Source organism: Trichoderma asperellum, chromosome 4 (genome assembly GCF_020647865.1).
Source record: "Trichoderma asperellum chromosome 4, complete sequence".
In the NCBI taxonomy this organism is placed as follows: domain Eukaryota; kingdom Fungi; phylum Ascomycota; class Sordariomycetes; order Hypocreales; family Hypocreaceae; genus Trichoderma; species Trichoderma asperellum.
In genome coordinates this window covers 1677363-1699900 of record NC_089418.1, presented here as the reverse complement: position 1 = coordinate 1699900, position 22538 = coordinate 1677363, and the positions used below count along the sequence as shown (strand labels likewise).

Sequence of the window (22538 nt, the reverse complement as noted above, 5' to 3'; positions counted from 1 at the left end):
CTTATACTGTATGGATCATACTACGGGCGACTTATATACGCACGCGACCATTGTAGCTTTCTTGGTGTAACTCGACCCCAGCGCTTCGTTTACGTGGAGCCCTTTCGTCGCCCATGCAGGGAAAGGATAAAAAAATGACTAGCAGGATGTCAATTGGCCGCAATCCCTTATTCTCCGGGTGCTTTGTTTGTCGTGCGTGTCCGCTGGCCTGTTTCCGTCGTAACAACTGCTCCATGGCGTGTGTGATGTCCTCTGATATCCGGCCTGCGATGCTGTGCTGTTCCCGAACTAGATATGCACGCATCGGCTTCTGCATCGCAAGAGTCAGGCTTCCCGCCGACGCGATAGGAAGATGGACCCCCGTCGCTGCTGGGGCCCAGCAAGCGGCCTTGCATCTGCGGCGGCGCATGATTCCCCACGATGTATCGATACGGCTCCATGCATTGGGTCGCGCCGCCGAAGGGGTTGCTTCGTACATACATAGACATGCACACGTACATGACATGGCATGGCATGGCATGGCCTGGCGTTGGCATGGCCTGGGGATATCCACCGCTACGTGTTCGCTGCTCTGGACTAGGTACGCTAGCAGCTCGTAGTACTTGGAGTAGCGTTATTCGCTGTGACTCCTACGACTACTGTCGTTGGCTACGCTTATTAGCATGGGATTTGGGATCTAGAGGGGGGCTTTAAGCGATGGGCGATGAGCGGGAGAAAATAAGGTGTGATCACGTTGTTGCGAGATGGCGACCCAAAGACGAGGTGAGTGGTGCCCAACCGGTGCAAACGCCGGGACTATGGGCGACGAGCCATGGAGGATCAAGTAGCAATACAACCACGGGCAGAGATAAGGCAGTGATCAAGTCATGATGGTGTTGATGCTCCCGGCAGTAGTCGCAGTTCTGGGTAGTAGTAGTAAACTGTTCTTGGCAATCAAGCTATCGTTCTATCGTCAATACCACGTTTTATTGATTTTAGGGGGAGGGGGTTTCTTGCATCATGCTGCGGTATAAGGCGGATTTCATTCAGTGACTGCAGCTTGTGATCCCGGTCCCATTGACCAATGCTACGTCTACCTCTCTTCCCTTCTCCCTCTTCTTCCTCGCTCTCGTCTCGTCCAGCTCAAATCCAAATCTGGCCTCCCAGAGTGAATACAACCCTCAGTCAGCATTAGAATACACACTACGACCGACATCACGTCACGCCCGCTACGCAAGGCCGACACCGCTTTCGGAGAAGGGTCAATAGTGCAACACTTGCAAGCACAGTCACTCTACTGTACTAGGCCCCAGCCCCCCGGGAAGGGAAAACCAGACCAAGGCCAGACCAAGCAATAAGGGTCACAGGCCAACGGTTGTACTGCGACTTTTCGTATCCGTACCCAGTCCCATCAGGTTAGTACCGACTAATTCGCTATCAATGGCCGCTCTGGCATCTTGCGGGCTTTGATTGGAAATCGGAAATGATGGGACAATGCGTCTCGCCTTCGTATCTCTTGTCTGGCTGCCCAGTGAGTGGTTCACTCGAACACAAGGGGGCCACAGATAAAGAGGCCCAAACGGCCGCATCTCAAGTCCCTTCTTTTCTTCTTTTGCAGTGTCACCGCAACTCACAACACGCACATGTACGTCTAGGGCGTCTTGCTTTCAAAATACCTACCCAGCCGCTGCTTTGCTTGCGTTCAGCTGCTCCCTCCAGTCCCGGCCGCAAGTCCAGACGGGCCCCGCCACCAAAAAGAGAGACCCTTGCCTGGCTTGTACTTGCACCCCGGTGCGGCTGTTCTCTACTATTGTCTAGGCACGGCGGTATAAACTGATCACGCATACTCGTGATATAGCCGAGGTGACCATTGCTTCATTCTGATCATCCAAGTGGGAATTAATTCATTTCCCGCTTCCACCTGCACTCAATTTCAAAATTTCAAATCAGGTACGTTTCAAAAACAGACAAAGGAGCAGAGAGAACAGACAAGAGCCGGAAAATGCCAAACCTCAAAAAGAGCACCGGATCAGGCAATGGCGCCCCCATTCCCCGTTTCAACTTACTATGCTCGCACCCCCCTCTTAAAAGGAGAAGAAGCTGAGAGAGAAGAGATTCCACCCGAGTCTCGCTCGTCCTTCTTTTCTCTTCTAAAGCCACTGAGAGGGGCGATCCGTCCGGGAGGCAAATTCACACACCCCCGGGGCTGGCTGGGACTTGGAGCGGCGACGTAGACTCCACCGGACCACCGGGTGTGAGTGGCGCCTCGCTCGCTGAATGACTTGGGAATCCTCTTGTCTTGTCGTTTCCCCCTTGCTGGCCTGCGCTTGGGTCGTCACTCCATTCGCATATAAAGCCTCGCGCCATCCGCTGTTCGCAAGGTCGCTGACTCAAAGTTCAGGTTTCCTTTTTCATTCTCATCGACGCCAATCCTCCCTCACTCACTGTCGGCTCCCCCCCTTGTGTCTTGCTATTATTAATAGAAGGCGTCTCGCCCAATACTTAAACCACCGTCCTTGACAGAACACTCGTTGGCATCGCATCACACGACACGAAGCCGCCTTTTTTTCAGACTACATTCGGCCTCGGCTACATATTCACTACCCTCAGAGACATCTTTCTCACCTCACTCGCCCATCATGCCTTCTAAGAAGCTCCGTTGCAACGCCAAGGACTGCCGAGAGGCTGCCCAGCGCATCGTTGGAGACTGCACATTCTGCAATGGCCACTTCTGTGGCAAGCACCGTCTGTTGGAAGATCACAAGTGCAGCGGCCTGGAAGACGTAAGTTGTGCTCTGCTGTATCCCCCTTCGGGGTATCACTAGAATCTAACACATGTATTAGTGCAAGAAGCAGTCCCATGCGCGCAATGCTGCCCAGCTGGAAGCTGAGAGGACGCAGGTCATCCGAGGCGTCTAATATGCACCCTTTCCAACCTCCCAACGACGATCATCCAACAAACCACCTGACCACTTAATTACCGCATGTCCTACGGTTTTTCATACACTTCGATTTTACACAACATCCTCCTATACATACCTTGATTTGGCGCTTGCATCGGCCCAATTCAAACTCACGGACCACGATTACATGAATATTCTTTCTGATCTTTATTTGGAGCGATACGGGGTTGACACGGCGAGGAGAAGTCTGGGGTTCTTGTCTTACTCTGAGGACAGAGAGTGAAGCAAGACGAGACGGTGCTATCAGTGCCCTCCGCACATTTTTTGTATATTTCTACCATTTATTTCACTGGTGTACTGTTTTGGTCGGAACAGCTGCGGCTTTTGGATCGCACGGAGTATTAGGCATGTTTCATCTATTCGGCATTTTATCTAGGGGGATATTAGGAGCCATTTCCGCATTGATTGCTGTTTGATCTTTACTAGTTCATTTTGAAAACCCAATTCGTTAAAAACAAACAAACTGAAAACAATCTTGACATTAAAGACCCAGCAAGATGCTCAAGGAAAATCATTCCATTGCGTGATCAGCAGAAAGCAAGTGGGCATGTCTCGCGGGATTCGCCCTGGATAGGGGACGGTCAGTAAACGATGACGCTTTTCTCCCTGTCGTATTTCCGGGTCTCGGCATTGACACTTGACCGGATCATGCAAAGACAAGTCAGTTTGGATTCCAATCCTCCCAACTTGACTCAATATAGCCGGCGGGGCATATGGCCATTTCGGCTGATGGGACGGCCCAATACCGACCGGCCTCCGAAGCGCAGCCTAATCAGCTCGGGGTGAATGCAACAAGACAGCGAGTAATTAAAGAGAGAGAAAAAAAAACCGAAATACGCGGACAAGGGAATTACCTAGTATGGAGTATGGTATTATTGTGGTTCTAACTCCTACCTAGCCATTCACATGGCGGATATTACAGAAACAACTCGTCAAATGTATAATACGTATCTCAAAGTAACATAAGCCCAACAACATACATGATACATATGAAGGGTCGGGTATCAAAGAAGCAAGAAGAGGGCAAGAATGGCGAGCCTTGAAATCAATGATGGCCCAAACACAGGCTATACGACAAATCACAAAAAAAAAAAACTAAGATGCGTGTCTAGCTCTTGTTACTCGGCTCTATATAGGTTTATACATATATCCATCTAAAGTGTGCTAAGACAGTAAGAAAAAAACAAGAGAGGCCAGTAATATGCTTACATGTGGTATCATGCTACGTGGCGAGCTGCAAAACTCCACGCCCTAAAGTTGATTCATCGATGAGCGAAGTCGGGGCTCCTTCCTCGGAGAACATGTGTCTATCTCCAATACGGCCATTTCTCGTTCTTATCAGTCTTCTTCCTCTTTCTTGACTTTGACCTCAAATTCGACCTCCTGTTTGATAGTGGCCTCGGTCTTGACAACAACCGCGCCGACACTCTCTCTCTTCACTCCCTCCTCTCCCTCCTCTTCCTTCTTCTCAATCTTAATCAGCTTCTCCTCCTTAATCAGCTCCCCCTTGATCTTCCTCCCCTCAAGAACTTCTTCCTCTCCGCCGCTTTACAAAGCCCCTGCAACCCCAAATCGCAATCGCCGCACCGCCGTCCCACGGGCAAGCACACGCTCTGCCCCAGTCCCACGAGCAGGCTGTTGATCTCGCGCCACCGGTCATGTGGCAGCCATGACTGCAGCGCCAGCCGCGTCTCCTCCGGGTTCTTGGTCTTGTTCCACCCCCACATGTTGGTGATGCGGTGGACGTGCACGTCGACGCCAATGCCCTCGGTGCGGTTCCAGGCAACAGACATGCAGAGGTAGGCCATCTTGGGGCCGACGCCGGGGAGAGATGTCAGGCCGGTTATCGTGTCTGGGATGTCGCCGTTCCATTTGTCACGGAGAATTTCTGCTGTCTGTTTTATGTACCTAAGCGATGAGGCGAGTGAGGTTAGCATAATGCCATGTAAAACAAAAAAAGAAAAGAAAAGAAAAGCAAAGATGCAGTAGAAGGAGAGGAAAAGGCGTAGAACGAACTTGGTCTTGTTGTTGTGGAATCCAACAGCCCAGATCATCTGGTTCAGCAGATTCGGATCTACCGCCAGCACATTGTCCAGATTCAATCCCACCGGTGCTCCGGGCTTGTACGCCGGCAGTTCCGTCTGCAGCTTCCGCATCACCACCGCCGTGACCGTGTCTTTTGTCTGGCTAGATAGCATCAGCGCTATCAGCGAGTGCAGCCGCTGGTCCTTTGGCGAAGCGTTCCTGTCCGCCAGGCGCTCGCAGCCCATTGTATCTACCGCAGCCCCGTAGGCGGCGCCACCCGGCGCTCGCATCTTCCTCACGACGTTGTACATCTCTTCCCAGTCAGACGGGGGGGAGACTGTCGATTCGCCGGTGTCCGGATCCGCGACTCTGCGCGCGGGCTTGCGGGCACGGCGTGCGCTCTTCGGGGGGGCCGCAGCTGCCAACACGGCATCGAGCTTGTCGTCCTGGTCCGAGTCGGCTTCCGCCTTGGCCAATTCGGCGGAGAAAGAGGCATCGGAGCCTCTCCTGCGCTTCCGCGGCGGCGGGCTGGTGCTGTCTTCAATGTCGGGTGTCTGTTCCGCCTTGACGCCATTCACGCCCGCATTATGGGCGAAGCGCGCAAGCGAGGATCGCGTCGTGCGCCGCGGTGGCGAGTCAGAACCTGCGGCTCGCCTCACCAGCTTTGCAGTGTCCTTTGAAATTCGTGATGTTCGCATTGTGGCAGATGGACCAAGTGGGTCACTTGACGGCCATGTTGTGAACGGTTCAATGGCATGGGTTTTGACGCTGTAGGTTCGATATTTGTTTAGGGGGATCGTGGGCCCGTGGAAGAGCGTGAATCCCGACCATCGGAAATCCGGGGATGCTGCACGACGATGGGGGCCGCTATTACGGCGCTTGCATGCTATGCGTACCTTGTTTTGGCATGCTTTCTTCTACCTGCAGCAGCGAAGAGGATACACATAAAAGATGCATATTCTGTAAAGCGGTAGGGAAGCCCTTTGTGCTATTTTATTACGTCCTTTTTGCATCTTCAATGGTTTTTGCCGTTCCTGCAGATCAATTAAGCTCGATGCAGGGTAGCAGATTTAAGAGAGGCCAGTGGGCTGAATTGAGGATTGCTCAAGTATACTGGGTCGTGTGAAAGGTATTGCTTTTGCGGATCTAAATCGTCGTCGTTGATAGTAGTTCTATCGGTGTAAGACTAATCTGTCTTGAACTTCGTGACCCTTTAAAGAAGTAAGGATTCTATCTGGGATCCCTTTTTGGAGATGCATGCAAGACTGGCCGATCAGATGCCAAAATGAACCTTTTCACCTTGCATACAACTTCACGCTGCTCCGTGACTCGGACCCATTTCCCCTCTTCCAACGCAACTTGACATCACTAAACATCAAATCAAACCTCTCGTTTACAACGGAACTGTTCCGCTATACTGTCAGCTGCGTCGTCCCATCCGCAACATCAAATCTGGAGTTTCAGCTCGAGCCTCGGCTGGCGCCTGTGAGTGACTCCACACCACCTTAGTTTGGGGAGAGGGAGCCGTAATAACGACCCGCTCACGATTGGCCCAGCCCAACTTGCATCTGACAAGAGCTTGAGAGCTTATACAGGTGTAAGCCGGGGACAATCTTAATCGCTGGCGCCAAAGACTCTCGCTGCAGCGTCTCATGCCTCCCGCTGCACGCTAATCCGGGCGATTTCGTATAACAGCCGGCTATCCACCTCTTTGTCTGCTGCCGCGCTCAACCCGGCATCCCATTTCCAAACACGCCATTTTGTTTCGCGTCGAGCGCGAGTTGCTGATTGAATAAATTGACTGCGCCTGTATCTACTCGCAACGCCGTCTGTCTCCGTATTCTTCTAGATATAATGCAGCCCTCAGGGGCAAACAAGGGGTTTTTTCAGCCTCCCCCGATTTTGCCCAACCAATTTTATGACGATGTTTCCTTTCGCAGATGCTTCAACTGTGAGTGAGAGCCAATGTAAACAAAGACAAGCAACGCACGCTCGCCGCTTGAAACGCATTCTTGCGTGCACAATGATTGCGTTACTGACGAATGCTGCGCAGTGTTTCTCCCCTTTAGTGTAATTACCGAAGTTGAGGCTGAAGTCGCAGCCTTGGGCAGGGATGTTCTCTCGGACGAGGTGTTTGCCTGGATCACAGATGCTGAACACAACAAGCCCTACATCAAAGGCAGCGGCCGAGATGCTTTTGGCAGACTGCAGGGCGAGCTTGTGACTGGCGAAGGATGGCGCGAGCTGCAAAAGTTTGGCCTGTCTAGAGGGTGAGTTGATTATATCTATGCCTTCCTGGGAACCTCGATTTCTGACCTCTGTCGCGACAACGAATAGCTTCGTTGCCACCGGTTATGATACCCCCTATGGCGCATTTTCTCGCCCTCTGCAGTATTTGCGCCTGCACCTGTGGGAGGCCTCGTCTGCAAACGTGACTTGCCCCTCTGCAATGCAGGATGGTGCCGCTGCTCTTCTAAGGAGGCATCTGGCGTCTCGCCGTCTCAGCGAGACAGAGCGCATTGTTTTTGACGATGCTTACCGCCGTCTCATCTCACGCGACCCAAGCGTAGCCTGGACCAGTGGGCAATGGATGACGGAGCGCACCGGCGGCAGTGATGTATCTCAGACCGAGACCATTGCTCTCTACCAGCCCGAAGATGCCGAGGGCGCCCTCGCCTCGAAAGAAGGCAAGATCCCCCTCGGACCGTGGAGCATCCACGGCTTCAAGTGGTTCTCATCCGCGACAGACTCGAACATGACCATCCTGCTGGCTCGTACTTCCAAAGACAAGCTCAGCACCTTTTTTGCGCCTATGCGACGACACGACCCCAAGGCCAAAACAATGACTGGCCACCCCAAATCTGACGGAACTCGGCTCAACGGTGTCTGGATCCAGCGCCTCAAGAACAAGCTCGGCACCCAGTCACTTCCTACTGCCGAGCTTGTCCTGGAAGACATGCGCGGCTGGATGATTGGCGAAGAGGGCAGGGGCATCAACGAGATTAGCACAATTCTGACCATCACTCGAATTCACAACGCCGTGACGGCCTGTGGATATGTCGGTCGTGGATTGGGAATTGCAAGGGCATATGCGCGACGGCGAGAAGTTGGGGCTGGCCGCGGTGCCCGCATGAAGCTGACCGAGAGCACGCTGCACATGCGCACCCTGGCCAACCTGACTGCCGAGTACCACGGGTTGATGCTCATGAGTAACTATTGCGGTTACATGCTTGGTATTTCTGAGCATGAAGCGACGCCACCGACATCTGCTCTCGCAGCTCTCACACCACCGGCTCAGTATATCGACCCGCTCCTTCGTATTATCGTGCCTCTTGCCAAGGCTTATGTATGCAAAGCTGCCGTCCCGCTGCTCTACTCATGCATGGAATCGCTCGGCGGTGTGGGCTATCTCGTCAACGAAGAGCAGGAATACCTCAATGTGGCTCGACTCTACCGCGATTGCTGTGTTCTGCCCATCTGGGAGGGCACAACCGACGTCCTATGTACGGATATGATCCGCGCGCTGAAGCACCCCAAAACAGGAACCCAATCGCTTAATGCGCTGGAAAGCTTCATCAAGTCTTCGTCATCATTCAATGAGGAAGCCGTCGTCAAGCGCTATGGATGGGACCCTGTAGGGAAGTGGACTGCTCTGCGGGCATACATTGATGAAAGGGACCAGGCTGCTTTGGTCGGTGAGGGTAGAGAGATTCTATGGGACGTGGCGGAGATACTCATTTCCTTGCTGCTCTTTGTTGATGCTGCCACCGACCAGAATGACGCTTGCAAGGAAATTTTCCGTCGCTTCATCGATGACAAGTTTTCGAAGGAGAAGCGTACGAGAGATACTCCAGCAGAGGAACTGGAGAAAGATCTGGCCATTGTGTATGGTGTCGAGGAGGCGGAAGCTGTGGCTAGAGAGATTGGTCCGAAGCTGTAGTTGAATTTGGTATCAACTCGTTTTTTTTTTCTGGTCAAGGCTATTTGGATTATTCTAGGGCTGGGCCAGACTGTATTACTTTAGCGGTATCTATATACACATTTTAATTGTTCATCTAAAGCTGCAAGTGCTAAAATGATTTAAATGGTGAGCATTCTGTAGCTGCGAAATAAAAATATACATGAAATAAGTATAGATGAAGAGAAACGACAAGACGCCACGATATGAATCACATTTCTATATGAATGTGAGGTTGCGAACAAGCCAATGATTTCAGGCAGTGAAGCTTGAGCATGTTCCCTGAAGGCCTGTTGCTTCCAAGTGAATATTCCTGCATCCAGCTTCAGATGCACCAGACGCAATGAATTCACCTCCACTCTGGTTGGGACACGCCTGATATGTCGGAGAGCCATTATGAAGTAGTAAAAGATCGCTGCTATTGCTGCCGCTGTGACCCAACGTCCACACGTCATCGCCAGGGGTAGGATCAAGACATTGAAACTGTCCATCCCAGTCAATGATGCAAGCATTGTTGAAGTCATCCCAAAGGATAGGTTGAGATTTGGAAGGGTTGAAGCAGTACCATCCCTTTGGTTGGCTTGCGTCCAAGTAGAGGAAACCGTATTCCTTGTTCTGCTGGATGACCTTGTTAGTGGAAGGGTCGGTGAGGGTGAAGCAGCAGTAGCCGGCCGGGACGTCGTAGTCTTTAGGGATGACGAGAGCGGACGTGATTGAGGAAAAGAGAAGGAGGAAAAGCTTTGAGGAAAGCATCGTGTCGTTTTAATTTGAGAAATTGATGGACTGGTTATACACTGAGAGATACCGAGTGTGCTAATATAATCGAGATATACTTGGACTGTCTTTAGTAATGGCTGAACTGTTCTTGGAAAATTGTGACGGGCAGAATTGGAGAATTTATAGTTGAACCACAAGACTTCATCGATTGCTACCAGCTAAGAATATGCAAACCAAGCCACCATCACCTGTCACAGTGTTCACTGGATGGAGCCAACATAATACCATCGCACATCCCGAGAAACTGAATGGCAGCCATGAAGCTCCACTAGCTATGAAAGCTTGAAAACAAGAGTTATAAGCGCCCTGCTAGCTATGGGGTCACTGTGATATCCCCCAAACGGAATGTAGTGGGATTTTGGTGCTAGTGATCGACTAGCGAATCAGCGCAGAGAGGAGGCCTAGCAAGCCAGTAGCGCATCTCCCTTTTTTGGGCGCAAGATCACCATCACCGGCTGCCAGGAGAGGTGACTGGTCAGTATGAGAGTTTCACCTATTATAGTGAATTATAGCAATTACAATGGCATTAGCTATGAGGACATCTACTGAGCGCCGTTGTATTTCAAAATGATACAGGGGTTTAGGTGTGACAAGACGAATAGCGGGCACAGACAGCAGCCTCACTGTTGTTGGTCGCCATGAGTTGTGGAATCAAGGAACCTGCATAAGCTGAAGAATCGGCTGACCAACCAGGCCACTTGTCCCGTCGATTATTTTGTGACAAGAGCATTCCATAAGCTTGGTTTCTTGCATATAGATCTATACTCTTAGAGTGTATGTAGACCAATAGGTGATGTGCATACTGTAGATGTATGTACAAATGTAATTTTGTGCTGAATACGATGGATATGGGGTGATGAGATACATGTATTCATTTTTTTCCTGGCTTCTACTTTTTTATCGTCTTCTCAAAGCTCATATCCAGCATCTGATTTTCTGTCAAAATTTGATGAGCTAGACATCGCCACGCGTGCCTGTCCTTGCCTAGACTTAGCTTAACAAGTCCAGCCACATGCGAGTCTAGCCGTGAATATCCTAACCACATGCAAAGAGTTCCAGCAGCCAACGCGCCGCACAACTCGGAACACTTACACGCGTTTTCACTGCGCTACACTCATGTTCTCAACCCCAACGTAATTAAGCACCCAAAAACGCCCACCGATGGCTCGGTCGTGACTCACGTCTGCCTGCATTAAGCGCATCCTTTCAACGGCCCCGGCCGACTAGCCGGAGCTAATACTCGTAGTCTCCGGCTTTCTGGCGACCTCCGCGCCGAAGTTTTTCTTCATAAGGCCTGCCAACAGCCGGACGGCCAAACGACTCCGCATTTCTGGGGCAGACCGCTTTCTACTTTCTTATCGCTGTATTACCAAGCCCAGCAGACAGCGGTATCGTGCATTTAAAAAAAATCATACCCGACTCCTTGACAAGATGCCCATGCCTGATGACCTCTGGGAGGAGCTCTCCCAAGACCTACCCTCCAAGTCGGATCCCTTCCTGCAGCAGTATCTGGCGGGCCGCGAGAGCCTCATCGGCAAGGAAAAGGAGACCAGATCAGATGCCTCGTTTCGCAAGGCCCTGACGCCCATCGCGAGGCGCGCCTGTGCCATTGTCGACCGCATCCGCGCCCAGGAGCAGGCCGCCGTCTGGACGCCCAATGTCGAGGAGCAGCTGGCCCGGGAGACCAAGCAGAGCATCTTCCCCGGCATGATGTTCATGCTGGCCAAGGACCGCATGGAGCAGACCAAGCTGTGGAAGATTGTGCGCCGCATGCCCAAGGGGTGTCTGCTGCACGCCCACATGGACGCCATGGTTGACTTTGACTTTATTCTGGACCAGCTTCTCAAGACGCCGGGGATGCACATGTCCAGCGACGTGTCTTTAAAAACTCACCAGGCGAGGGAGAATGCCATCTTCCGATTCAGGTTCAGGGCCAAGGAGCTTGTAAGCGGATCCATATGGGACGAAAACTACGAACCAGGCTCGTTCATCTTGCTCACCAAGGTGGCCGACGAGTTTCCAGAGGGAGGCCGGCCGGGGTTTCTAAAGTGGCTCAAAAGCCGTTGCACGCTTTCACTCATCGACAGCCATGAGCAGCACCACGGCATCGACGCCATCTGGGAGAAGTTTGCCAAATGCTTTGTTGTTGTGGCAACTATGATACACTACGAGCCCATGTTCCGCGCCTTTTTGCGCCATTTGATGAGCCTTCTCAAAGCAGATGGAGTCAACTGGGCTGAGCTTCGGTATGAGTGTCCTCTCCGCTCTCCCCTTTCATCTCAAACATACATGTCTTCATTCTATTCTATATATATGACAAAGGACTAATCAAAGTAGTTTCACATGGCCGCTGGATTATTGCCGTGACCGCTGTGAAGAGCCGGAAAAGGACTACAGCCACATGTGCAAGGTCATCGAGGAGGAAGTCGCCAAGTTCAAGGCCACAGAGGAGGGCAAAGGCTTCTGGGGGCTCGCCTTGATCTGGACGACGCTCCGTAGTTTCGAGACGCGCCGTATAGTCGAGAACATGGACCACTGCATCACGACCAAGATGGAGTTTCCCCAGCTCATTGCGGGCTACGACCTCGTGGGGCCCGAAGACCTCGGCAAGCCACTGACCGACCTGCTGCCTGAGCTCTTCTGGTTCCGAAAACAGTGTGCGCAGGAGGGTGTCAACCTGCCCTTTTATTTCCACGCCGGCGAGACGCTCGGGGACGGATCCAGCACGGACAACAACCTGTTTGATGCCATCCTGCTCGGCACTCGCCGAATCGGCCACGGCTTCAGCTTATACAAGCACCCTCTACTCATCGACATGGTCAAGGACAAGCGCATCCTCATCGAATCGTGCCCCATCTCAAACGAAGTCCTTCGTCTCTGCGGATCCGTCACCGCCCACCCCTTGCCCGCCCTTCTTGCTCGCGGCGTTGCATGCAGTCTCTGCAACGACGACCCGGCGATGCTGGGCCAGGACACCGCCGGTATGTCGCACGACTTCTGGCAAGCTCTTCAAGGCTGGGGCAATCTAGGCCTGGCTGGTCTAGGGAGCCTGGCGGAAAATAGCATTCGGTGGTCAACCTTTGAGGATCAGAACCAGGAGGAGTGGGCAAAGGGAATAAAGGAGGCCAGTCTCGGCAGCGGCATCAAGGCAGAGCGGCTGAAGGAGTGGCAGGTGGAGTGGGAGAAATTTTGTCTCTGGATTGTGACTGAGTTTGGCGAGGAGTTTGACCCTGGAGAAAATATATAAAGTTGTCCAGTAGTATCTGAAAAGAATATACTAAAAAAGGGGCTTGAGTTGCTGTTAATTGACGATGGTTTTTTTTTTTTTTTTTTTTGTTTTTTTTTTCCCCCTCTCTCTTTTCTCACTTCTTCACCCAACTCCTCCAGCGTAATGGCACAGGAACAGAGTGGTGCTGTTGGGCCATGCAGGCACAAAGCCGCTCACAGCTGATCAGTAGTACATCGAGGTGCTATAAAAATACCAGAATCGTATCCATTTGAATTCCAAGTATCTAGCTTCTCATCAACTGATGGCTTTCTTCATCCACCGCTCCGTACCAAGTAAGGGTTGAAGCATCGCGATCCCCTCAAGCGCGACATCAAATCAGCTAAACCCACCAGAGCACCCGATAGCCGCCGCCACCGCTAAGTCCCCTGTGGCATCGCTGGCCAAGACCGCTGTGGGGACCTGGAGCTGACACGCACAAGCGCTAGACCAGCGCCCAAAGAGCGGTGCATGCAAGGACATTCCCATATTTCGTAGGTAGACGCTCCCTAAAGGGCCTTAAACAGCAGCCACCTACGGCAGGTACACGCGATGGCCCCTGCCGGACTCGGTGCTAACGCGACTACTTGCCAGGGCCTTTTTTCAGCTCGCTTGTCAGCTGCCCTCGTAGAAAAACTTCGCTTCCAGGCACTTCGTAATTCCCCCTTCAATTCTCCCAAAAACCTTTCTTTCACAATTCGACTGTCCTCCAAGACATGGGTGAGACTGCGTCGCTTCCAGCCTTCCGTGGCTTGCGCGGACTGGGCGGAGGGCCAATGACTTGCTGCCAGCATGCAACGCTCTCTGCGGATTCGACTAACGATGGCACTGGTGAGCGCTTACGCCCACGCCCTGATGGAATTGGTTGCGAGTCTGAGACATCGGGGACGACAGACAAATCAGACGAGATGCCAACCTGGCTGCCTGCGTACTGTACGAGTGCACGGTCTGGCCTGGCCGCCTCCCAAGATTACTTGGGGCCGCAGTCTGCGGAGATTGGTGCTGGGTATCATGCTATTTCCAACTGCCCCCCATATCGCTACTACTCTTTGTGTGACAGAAGAGGCTCGAGGGACACTCGTATCTATTAGTTACAAGCCGCTGCGAGCAAGTGCTCGATAAACGCAGGCATCTGACGCTTTTATATCATTCCAGCTCGTTGGTCCAATATCCAGACTATACCATGGACGATTTTGTTTGTTTTCCCCTCCAGGGATGCAAAAGGAACCAAAGCCTGACGCAACGCCGGCTCCAATCCACGTCGTTTTCATGCCAATAAAAACAAAAAAAGCCTCCGCCCCCAAAAAGACAAGAAAGAGAGAAAAATCCGTGCTATGGCTTCCCGCTAAAACGCTTGCCATACGCTCGTCAGCCAGGCGCCGAATGTCACTGGCTGGACGTTGACGCTATTGCTACGATTGACGGCTTCGTTTAGTGTCGCCTGTGAGAAATCGTACCGCCCGTTGGCCGTCGCAAGGAGCCTCTGATAGTATGCTACCTTGTCATAGTCGCACAGTTGAGCATAGTAGGTGAGCAAGGCTTCTAGTTCTGCGGGCTGCTGTACATGTCGTGTAAACACCGCTAACAACATGTGCATTAGCTTTTTGTGTCACCTGCCAGGGTCTTTGGCATGGGTATCCCACGAAGTTTGAGATTGTGGGCTGTGCCATGACTAACTAACCATTGCAAGCGGTGCTGTATGTGGTGATGAGGTCTCGGACTTTCATCCGGTCCCCGTACATAGTAAACTCACGGGGCCAATGCGAGGGCCCCAGGTCAACAGCTGCTACAATGTATCGAACCACGTCGTACACCGATGTGAGGCAGACACGTACCGAATGCCCCTTGGAGTCCTGTTCCGGATACTCGGCCGTGGCTGTGGTAGAGTTGACGAGGAATTCTCCAGGACCGCCCACGCCAGAGCCATGGCCGATACCGAAGGTATTGATAATGCCGTAAGGATGGAACCGCTCCATAAAGAGGCCGCATGAAAAAATGGTGTATTTCATTCGTGACGATTCAGACCACTGCTTTAGCAGAGCAAGCGCTTGCGAGGATCCGCGATCTAGGGGATCGTTCCGTGAGGGCCGTCGGCTAAGGGGCCCTTCGAATTCTGAGGGGACAAACATGCGGACGCGCCCGCGCCCGGAAGCATCGATGAGATTCAGCTGTTCGGTGCCGGATATCGTTGATATGACGAGATCGACCCCTTGGAGCGCATAACCTAGGCTGTTGTGGTCGTGGTAGTCTACGACATGAACTTGGACGTCGAACTGGTCGAATTCGGGCCTTGCCTACATCGCAGGGTTAACACGCAAAATCCCCGAGCTCCATGGAAATGTGGCGTGGAAAACCCAACAGATCTTGATAGAACAACAACGTTGTACGCATTCGCCGCCTGTGCTAATTCTGTCGCCAGCAGAAACCCGAAGCCCCTTCCGCCGGCGACTGCAATCCGCATCATGATGTTACCGTTTCGCAGCCAATGCAGGCCGCTGTCCTCTGTGTTTTCGCACTCTCGCTAGGCGTGATTGTGTAGCGTATTTTTTTTTTGCTCTGATTCCACGATGGCAGTGGTATTGTTTTAATGATGTCGCAGGATAGTGTGCGGTTCATGTGCGTATAAATACCAAACTGGGGCCTCAATTTTCCGCGACATTGGGTTACATTTGCCCATACACACCATGCTGCAATTGCCGTGCATATGCGACAGAGGGACGAATGGACAGACGTCTTGGCCTGCCGCGGGAAAAGGGCACAGACATATGTGATGACAACCCGGAATTGCGCAGAATATGGCACACTATCCGACTTTATTTCTTATACCGTAGTCATCAGAGACCCAACGAAGGGAGGGAATGAGGGGGGACGAGGTGCCGTGGGCGAGCCTGGCCTTTTTTTTTCTCTCCTGCGTCGGGATGCACTTTTCATTCACTTATGCCGCTGCGCGGGCCACACTATGCGTGCGTGCCTAGCTAGGGCAGCAGAGGCAGTAGCCGCAGCTAGGATGAGACGGTTCCTTATTACGTGCATATTTGTGCATATTGTATGAACCTTGGACCGGAAAGGCCCGAGTATGGCGCATCTTTGTTTACAGAATGGCTGCCTGCGAAGCAGGTGATACCAGGGCATAACATTTTTGGCGCCTCGGTTGAGGTGCAGATGGGCGACGATGCCGCATCGCGGTATCTTGCGGTGGGGGGGATAACGAACTGATCCGTCTTGGTGGAGCTTAAAACCACTGATCGCCTCACCGATAAAAAGTGGGATACTCGGGAGATCCCACAGAAAGGGGCAAAGCGCTCAGAAACATCAACGCGGCAGAGGACTAGACACTGTTTCGGCATAGAGTGCCGGACTGTTCGCTTCTATCATTCAAGCATCCAGCCGCCGGCGAGGAAGATTTTCGTGGTACGGCGGACATTTCGCTGCGAGCCGAGCCCATTGGAGGAGTAGTGGTTTTGTGTAAACATGGCCATGTCGATTTTCTTGGTCAGCTGGTATACACCAGAAACCTAAACAGGCTGTCTATCATCCATGCAACCAAAACTCTGTTAGGACTAGGTTCCTGGATTTGACTGCAAAATCAGGCAAGGATCTGAACACCTCAATGGGAAAGGGGGGAAAGGCAAAAAGACAAGGAAATTAAGACAGAGCCAAATGTGCCGCGATGGTAAGCCGCAGTCTGTATCACAAGACGCCAAAGAGCCTCGGATTATCCCCAAAGCTTAGCGTCGAATTCACTGGTACCTCCTATCAGAGAGCATGATGCCATAACGCTGCTGCTAGGAAATGCATCTAAAGCCGCTTAAGCTTGCCAAACTATGCAGAAGCGGAGGTAGATTCGTGTAATCTAACAAGGGGACGAAGCGAATCTGCGAATTTAGCCGAGACAAAGAGGGTACCCGGTCAGTACGTGTGTGTACATGCTATGTTTCCGCTCCTCCCACGATCACTCTCCGAGTTCTTCGCGCTTCGCATGTGCTCGCTATACTTCTGCTGCGGAGTGCTACTGCTAGTAGCAGCAGGGACCCATCTATAATAATGGAGTTGAGATATCAAATGCGTTTGGACATTAATGCCGCTGCCATTTAGCGCAATAGGCACGCCAAATGGAAAATGCTGCTTTGTCGACAGCACGGAATCGATTGGCGCAAAAAAAAAAAAAAAAAAAAAGAGAGAGAGAGAGACCCTTTATTCTTTCAACCTCCAATTTATACATCAGAAACAGAGAAACAAAAACACTACGACATGTTTTTTAAAAAATCCCAAGTGCTGGAATACATACATACACGTTGATGGGTCTCTTGGAGTAGCTGTGGGGCTAAAATAAAACCTATGGCGGCCCGGATCTTTCCACGGGGTACTAAGCCTTATGGCAAAGCGCCCGCCTTGAGGCATCGTGAATCGATCACCGATCCTACCCAGACACTATGGCGGAGCCTTCTCCCTAGCCATGGTACGCCTTGTAATTGGCGAGAGAGTGGTATGCAAGGTCACATAAGTTCTAGCATAGGCCGGTAAAAGACATGTAGTATGCTGCCTACTGCAGCAGCTACGCTTTGGAAGGATTTGGGGGCCAAGGATGCAACCACGGCACAGCGGAGATCGGCAGTCTGAGCTGTAGGGCTGAAGCTGAAAAAAACACCATTTTACTGGCTAACTGTTGGTTTGCTAAAGAATTCCGGCCCAACAGCACCATATCAAAAACCTGCGGCGTAAGCAGCTGATGTAACCCTGTATCGAGAAGCGTTGGTCGACGTACTCCTGGAGTGGATCTGGGACTTTCACGAATTGACATTTCTGAATAGTTTTTAGCAGTACTGCTTACCAGACGAGGGCACAAAACGTGTGCTCCTACGAATCCTTTAAAGAACTCAGCTCAGCTTACTCTGGGAGATCATCTTCCTTGTGAGGCATAGTGAGTAGTAATACTATTGCTTGCCCTGGCTTCCTCCTCTATTTGTCTACTTTACAGAAAGTCTTAGGCTTGTAGGGCAGCCTCTTCTCTAGCTGCGCCGCTACCTTTTCTCCAGCTCTCGGTGAAGTCAGTCCTCTTTCTCTCCTTGCTCTCTTTGCCCGGCTTACCCCATCCTCCACCTCCCGGAGTGCATATGATAATGCGCTCCCCTGCTTTCATAGCAGCTGAATTCTTAGCTCCTAGGTTGATATGCCGCTCTTCATATTCGATCTGCTCTGCATCTTCTTTTCCGTCAAGTTTCTTGAGAGACTGCTCCCAGGTCGTCTTTTCTATTCTTCTGACCCAGAGGTTCAATCCACAGTCGCCATCCTCGCCACCGTTGAGGCCATATGGATGATACACGCGCCTCTCGCTGAGGATGGACACTTGCAGGGGTATGCGGAATTCAATATCCCGAATAACACCATCGCCACCACGGTGCTGACCATCGCCTCCTGAGCCCTTCCGAATGGAAAATTCCCGGAGGAGAACCGGGTATCTTCGTTCAAAGATTTCGGAGTCTGTGATCCTCGTGTTGGTCATATGGACGTGTACGCCACTTGTCCCAACCCAATCTGGCCCGGCACCGCTGCCACCGGCAATAGTCTCATAGTAGCCAAAGCCCTTGACAGCTGCTCTACCGGATTGGTTTCCACCAAAGCCGAAAGTGAGGTTGTTACAACATCCCTGACTGGCGGCGCAAGCCTGGAAAGCTTTGAAAACAACGTCAGTGATCCGTTGGCTGGTAAGAACGTTACCACCCACGACCGCAGCGCCAGCAGACGGTGAAAGCAGGGACTTGGGTGGAATCTTGACATGAACTGGCTTCAGACAGCCCTGGTTCAAGGGGATGTCCTCGGAGATGAGACAGCGTAGACAATAGATGATGGCGCTATAAGTAATTGCCTCGGGAGCGTTGATATTGCCGTATACTTCGGGGCCAGTTCCATTAAAGTCGAATTCCGCTTCGCCTGCTTCTGGGTCAATGGTGACCTTGAGCTGAATGGGGGTTCCATCATCCATGTGGTCGATGGCAGATAGCTCTTTGCCTTCAAACCGCTTGTGAACCTCCTTGAGAAGTCGACGCACGCAGAGCTCGGCGTTTTTCTGTATATTGACCATGTAAAACTGAACGGTCTCTTCACCGTATTCCTCAATCAAAGTCTCAATGAGAGAAATTCCCTTGTTGTTGGCGCTCACTTGAGCCTTCAAGTCGTTGATGTTATCAGCAAGGCATCGCGTGCCACTGCATTCGGGATATTGGGCTGGCTCATTGTAGAACAGCTCGACAACTCGCTGCTCATCGAACTTGCCGCCACTAACTAGCTTTTCGCTCATGATGGAAGCACCCTCTTGGAACAGCTCGCGAGAATGGGGTGGCATACTACCAGCGCTGATCCCCCCAATGTCGGCGTGGTGGGCTCGGGATGCCGCGTAGAAGAGAATGTTCTCGCCCTTGGCATCAAAGGCGGGCATCACCAGCGTCACGTCGGGAAGATGGGTGCCTCCGTATGAGGGGTGGTTCGAAATGATGACATCGCCCTTCTCCAAGCGGCCCTTCCAGATCTCGGCCTGCCGACGGACCAAGTGGGACATAGATCCAAGGTGAACTGGGAGATGCGGCGCGTTGGCTACCAAGTTGCCCGAGGCATCGAATATGGCGCAGGAGAAGTCGAGTCTTTCTTTGACATTTGTGCTGACACTTGTTTTCTGGAGCGCGCGGCCCATTTGTTCAGCAATGGCCATGAATCTGTGGCCAAAGATGCTGAGCATGATGGGATCGACCTCGCGATCACCTTCGACGGTGTGGTGAGACCTGCATGATTAATCAGTACTTTTGCAGCGTCTAAATAGAAGGGACAACGGGGGGATATATCTCGACATACTCATCTTTAGCACCCTCCTTTGCAATATCCAGCACGACATGTGTTCCGGTAATGAGCGCTTTAGTCCGCGGCGTTACGACGATTGTTTGTGTACCGTCTGCCAGCATAGCCGGTCCGTTTACGACATCGCCTTCACTCAGGTCTTTGAGCTTGTATACCGGAGTCTTGGCTCTACCACCCTCAAAGTAGACCTCTTGCTCGCCGTGCTGCGACTTTGCGGACGCTTCCTGGCGTTTGATTGTCTTGAGCTGCTGGTCCACAGATTTCTCCTGGTGGCGGAAGCTCTTTCCGATGCCACGGACTCTTACGTCGTCTACAATGATATCCCGATCATCCAGTGTGAAGCCGAATTCGTACCTATGCTGCTTGATGAATGCTTTGCCAAACTCCCAGTCTTTGCCGTCAAAACTGGCCTTTGCTTCTTCTTTGCTGGGCTTGATGATCATCAGCGCCGATTCCGTTCCGCGGTATCGTAGATTGAGATATTCTTCAAACACAATCTCGCTCTCGTCAAAGCCTTGTTCGTTTAGAGCAGCTCGCGACTTGTCCTTTAGCTTCTCCATCTTGGCTTGCAGCTCGCCAACTACTTTCCCATCGTCTTTCCAAACGGATGAGTCTGGCTCCTGTCGCTCGTCTACAACGTCTGCAAGAGCCATACCGTAAGCCGATAGAACTGATGAATACCGGTGTACGAGTATTTGGCTGACGCCGAGAGATTCTGCAATGGCGACGGCGTGCTGACCACCGGCACCACCAAAGGTCGCCAGTCGATGCTTAGAGGTGTCGTGGCCCTTTGCTTCGGTTATGGATCGAATAGGTCTTGTCATGGTTTCGTTTGCGACAGTCAGGAATCCAAAAGCGACCTCATCTACAGATAGCTTCTTTCCCGTTTCCCGGTTCACCTGGTCCGTCAGTTGCTGCAATACTTTTCTGCTCGCTTCCAGATCCAGTCCCTCATCTTCATTTTTGCCAAAGATCTTGGGGAAGAATTCCGGCAGGAGACGGCCCAGATACAGGTTGGCATCCGTGACAGTCGCGGGACCGCCCTTTCGATAACACGCAGGACCAGGGTGTGCGCCGGCAGACTCAGGTCCCACAACGAATAATCCGTTGCGGAAGAAGAGACGAGAGCCGCCGCCAGCAGCGACGGTGTTGATGTCCAGCTGAGGTGACTGGATGGTGACCCCCGCAGTGGTTGTTTCGAAGACGTGCTCGTATCGGCCCTCTCCATAACGAGATACATCTGTGCTTGTGCCTCCCTAAAGGTTCATCGTCAGAATTTCATTATTGGATTGCAGGGAAGGATTTCTTCCTTACCATGTCGAATCCAATGACGGGGATCTTAGTCTCCTCATCATAAGATGTGATGGCATATCCAACCACACCTCCCGCGGGGCCAGACAAGATGGCCTTGAGGCCGGTAAATTTGTCGACATCGACGAGACCACCATCGCTTTGCATAAACTCGCATCTGGCGCCCCTGGCCCCCTTCTCATGTTTGACGCTCTCTGTGCCCAACCCTCCTTCAAAGCCGGCCTGGAAGCCGTCTATATACTTTCTAATAGCCGGCGTCAAGTAGGCATCTGCACACACTGATGTTGCCCGTGGCACCAGTTTGACCATGGGCATCAGCTCGTGGCTAAGCGAGATGTGTTGGAAACCAATCTCCTTGGCAATCCTGCCTATCAGGGCCTCGTGGTCAGGGAATGTGTATCCGTGCATGAGACAAACGGCTATGCTGCGGATTCCCGAATCGTACACCTCCTGCAGCTTTTTCCTGATGTCGCCGTGCCCAGGGCGTCTCAGCACTCTGACCGTCTCGCCCGATAGACCCCTGACAAGATCTTTGCCCTCGGCCTCCTTGGTGCCCGCCTGGGCATCAGCCTCCGTGGTTGTCCTCTCCGGATCCTCAGCGTAGTCCTCCAACGTGACACGCTCGTCAATCTCCACGACCTGCTCATACAAGACATCTGGCTTCCGAATAGCCAAATCGAATATCTTGGGCCTCGACTGGTTCCCAATCGTCAAACAGTCTCGAAAGCCCTTTGTAACCACCATGGCAATTTTCTCGCCTTTCCTCTCCAGCAGGGCATTCGTCGCCACCGTGGTGCCCATGCGGATGGAGTCGATCTGAGAGGTATCCAAAGGTTCGCCGCGGGGGATCTCCCTCTTGAGGAAATGGCTCATGATGCGCCGGATGCCCTCGAGAGGCGCATCTTTGTAGTTGGCCGGGTCCTCGGAGAGGAGCTTGATGATGATCTCCTCGCCATTGTGCTCGCCAACGCAGTCGGTAAAGGTGCCGCCTCGATCGATGGCTATACGGATGCCACGCTCCTTGGACGTATTATCCGCCATGGTAGCAGCAAGTGAGTTGTGGCAGTGACGAAGACGAGGCTATACTATGGAGCGGATGAGTGGAGTGTTTGGAGGGGTATCACGGAGGAGGGGCTTTCTCAGATGCAGACCATAGACTTGGTGAAGTGGGATCAGTCTGAGTGAGTCTCTTTTATACCATAATTTTACTTTTATCTAATCTCACTTCAAAGCTGCTTAGTGAGCAAATATCTCATAACCGACACTGCTAAATGCGTGATGCGATGATTGCCGCACCCGTTTGGATGGCGGGGTGTGGAGAGCTCTGCGCAGTTGCTGCTATAGGCGGCGGGGTTCCGCCTCCGTGGGCCGCCGAAAATGAGACCTGTGGAAATACGGAAGTATTGCTGTA

General features: G+C 52.2%; 7 protein-coding genes across 7 annotated transcripts; 3 read left to right on the top strand and 4 right to left on the bottom strand.

Moving 5' to 3' along the window:
* The first annotated feature begins 614 nt into the window (after positions 1-614).
* On the top strand, positions 615-3384 carry TrAFT101_006975 (uncharacterized protein). The gene is made up of 4 exons (XM_024900686.2): positions 615-1394; positions 1635-1929; positions 2381-2762; positions 2824-3384. The coding sequence occupies exons 3-4, from the start codon at positions 2619-2621 to the stop codon at positions 2896-2898; spliced, it is 219 nt and encodes a 72-aa protein (XP_024758625.1). The 5' UTR covers positions 615-1394; positions 1635-1929; positions 2381-2618; the 3' UTR covers positions 2899-3384.
* An 878-nt stretch (positions 3385-4262) lies between these two features.
* On the bottom strand, positions 4263-5930 carry TrAFT101_006974 (uncharacterized protein). The gene is made up of 2 exons (XM_024908547.2): positions 4959-5930; positions 4263-4850 (listed from the first exon to the last, which is right to left on the bottom strand). Exons 1-2 carry the CDS (start codon positions 5663-5665, stop codon positions 4439-4441), a joined length of 1119 nt encoding a protein of 372 aa, XP_024758624.2. The 5' UTR covers positions 5666-5930; the 3' UTR covers positions 4263-4438.
* A 430-nt stretch (positions 5931-6360) lies between these two features.
* TrAFT101_006973 (uncharacterized protein) lies at positions 6361-9028 on the top strand. The gene is made up of 4 exons (XM_066127927.1): positions 6361-6452; positions 6563-6918; positions 7021-7237; positions 7305-9028. The coding sequence occupies exons 2-4, from the start codon at positions 6822-6824 to the stop codon at positions 8905-8907; spliced, it is 1917 nt and encodes a 638-aa protein (XP_065984040.1). The 5' UTR covers positions 6361-6452; positions 6563-6821; the 3' UTR covers positions 8908-9028.
* On the bottom strand, positions 8968-9762 carry TrAFT101_006972 (uncharacterized protein). The gene has a single exon (XM_024900651.2). The coding sequence runs from the start codon at positions 9676-9678 to the stop codon at positions 9181-9183; it is 498 nt and encodes a 165-aa protein (XP_024758622.2). The 5' UTR covers positions 9679-9762; the 3' UTR covers positions 8968-9180.
* Positions 9763-10810: 1048 nt separating this feature from the next.
* TrAFT101_006971 (uncharacterized protein) lies at positions 10811-13018 on the top strand. Its single transcript, XM_024902029.2, has 2 exons — positions 10811-11948; positions 12040-13018. The coding sequence occupies exons 1-2, from the start codon at positions 11134-11136 to the stop codon at positions 12947-12949; spliced, it is 1725 nt and encodes a 574-aa protein (XP_024758621.2). The 5' UTR covers positions 10811-11133; the 3' UTR covers positions 12950-13018.
* A 1294-nt stretch (positions 13019-14312) lies between these two features.
* On the bottom strand, positions 14313-15431 carry TrAFT101_006970 (uncharacterized protein; the record flags this gene model as incomplete). The annotated part of the gene is made up of 3 exons (XM_024904205.2): positions 14313-14548; positions 14649-15261; positions 15327-15431. The coding sequence occupies 3 exons, from the start codon at positions 15429-15431 to the stop codon at positions 14313-14315; spliced, it is 954 nt and encodes a 317-aa protein (XP_024758619.2).
* Positions 15432-17879: 2448 nt separating this feature from the next.
* TrAFT101_006969 (uncharacterized protein) lies at positions 17880-22398 on the bottom strand. The gene is made up of 3 exons (XM_024902028.2): positions 21131-22398; positions 19814-21072; positions 17880-19743 (listed from the first exon to the last, which is right to left on the bottom strand). The coding sequence occupies exons 1-3, from the start codon at positions 22166-22168 to the stop codon at positions 17952-17954; spliced, it is 4089 nt and encodes a 1362-aa protein (XP_024758618.2). The 5' UTR covers positions 22169-22398; the 3' UTR covers positions 17880-17951.
* Positions 22399-22538: the final 140 nt, after the last annotated feature.

Excerpts from the sequence above, each read along its gene's own strand:
- TrAFT101_006975 (XM_024900686.2), top strand. The coding sequence starts at position 2,619 with ATGCCTTCTAAGAAGCTCCGTTGCAACGCCAAGGACTGCCGAGAGGCT. Across the intron at positions 2,763-2,823 it reads AGTGCAGCGGCCTGGAAGAC|TGCAAGAAGCAGTCCCATGC; the intron begins GTAAGTTGTGCT and ends CACATGTATTAG.
- TrAFT101_006974 (XM_024908547.2), bottom strand. The coding sequence starts at position 5,665 with ATGCGAACATCACGAATTTCAAAGGACACTGCAAAGCTGGTGAGGCGA. Across the intron at positions 4,851-4,958 it reads TTCCACAACAACAAGACCAA|GTACATAAAACAGACAGCAG; the intron begins GTTCGTTCTACG and ends CTCATCGCTTAG.
- TrAFT101_006973 (XM_066127927.1), top strand. The coding sequence starts at position 6,822 with ATGCAGCCCTCAGGGGCAAACAAGGGGTTTTTTCAGCCTCCCCCGATT. Across the intron at positions 6,919-7,020 it reads CTTTCGCAGATGCTTCAACT|TGTTTCTCCCCTTTAGTGTA; the intron begins GTGAGTGAGAGC and ends AATGCTGCGCAG. Across the intron at positions 7,238-7,304 it reads AAGTTTGGCCTGTCTAGAGG|CTTCGTTGCCACCGGTTATG; the intron begins GTGAGTTGATTA and ends GACAACGAATAG.
- TrAFT101_006972 (XM_024900651.2), bottom strand. The coding sequence starts at position 9,678 with ATGCTTTCCTCAAAGCTTTTCCTCCTTCTCTTTTCCTCAATCACGTCC.
- TrAFT101_006971 (XM_024902029.2), top strand. The coding sequence starts at position 11,134 with ATGCCCATGCCTGATGACCTCTGGGAGGAGCTCTCCCAAGACCTACCC. Across the intron at positions 11,949-12,039 it reads GTCAACTGGGCTGAGCTTCG|TTTCACATGGCCGCTGGATT; the intron begins GTATGAGTGTCC and ends TAATCAAAGTAG.
- TrAFT101_006969 (XM_024902028.2), bottom strand. The coding sequence starts at position 22,168 with ATGGCGGATAATACGTCCAAGGAGCGTGGCATCCGTATAGCCATCGAT. Across the intron at positions 21,073-21,130 it reads CCGTCATTGGATTCGACATG|GGAGGCACAAGCACAGATGT; the intron begins GTAAGGAAGAAA and ends ATGAACCTTTAG. Across the intron at positions 19,744-19,813 it reads AAGGAGGGTGCTAAAGATGA|GTCTCACCACACCGTCGAAG; the intron begins GTATGTCGAGAT and ends TTAATCATGCAG.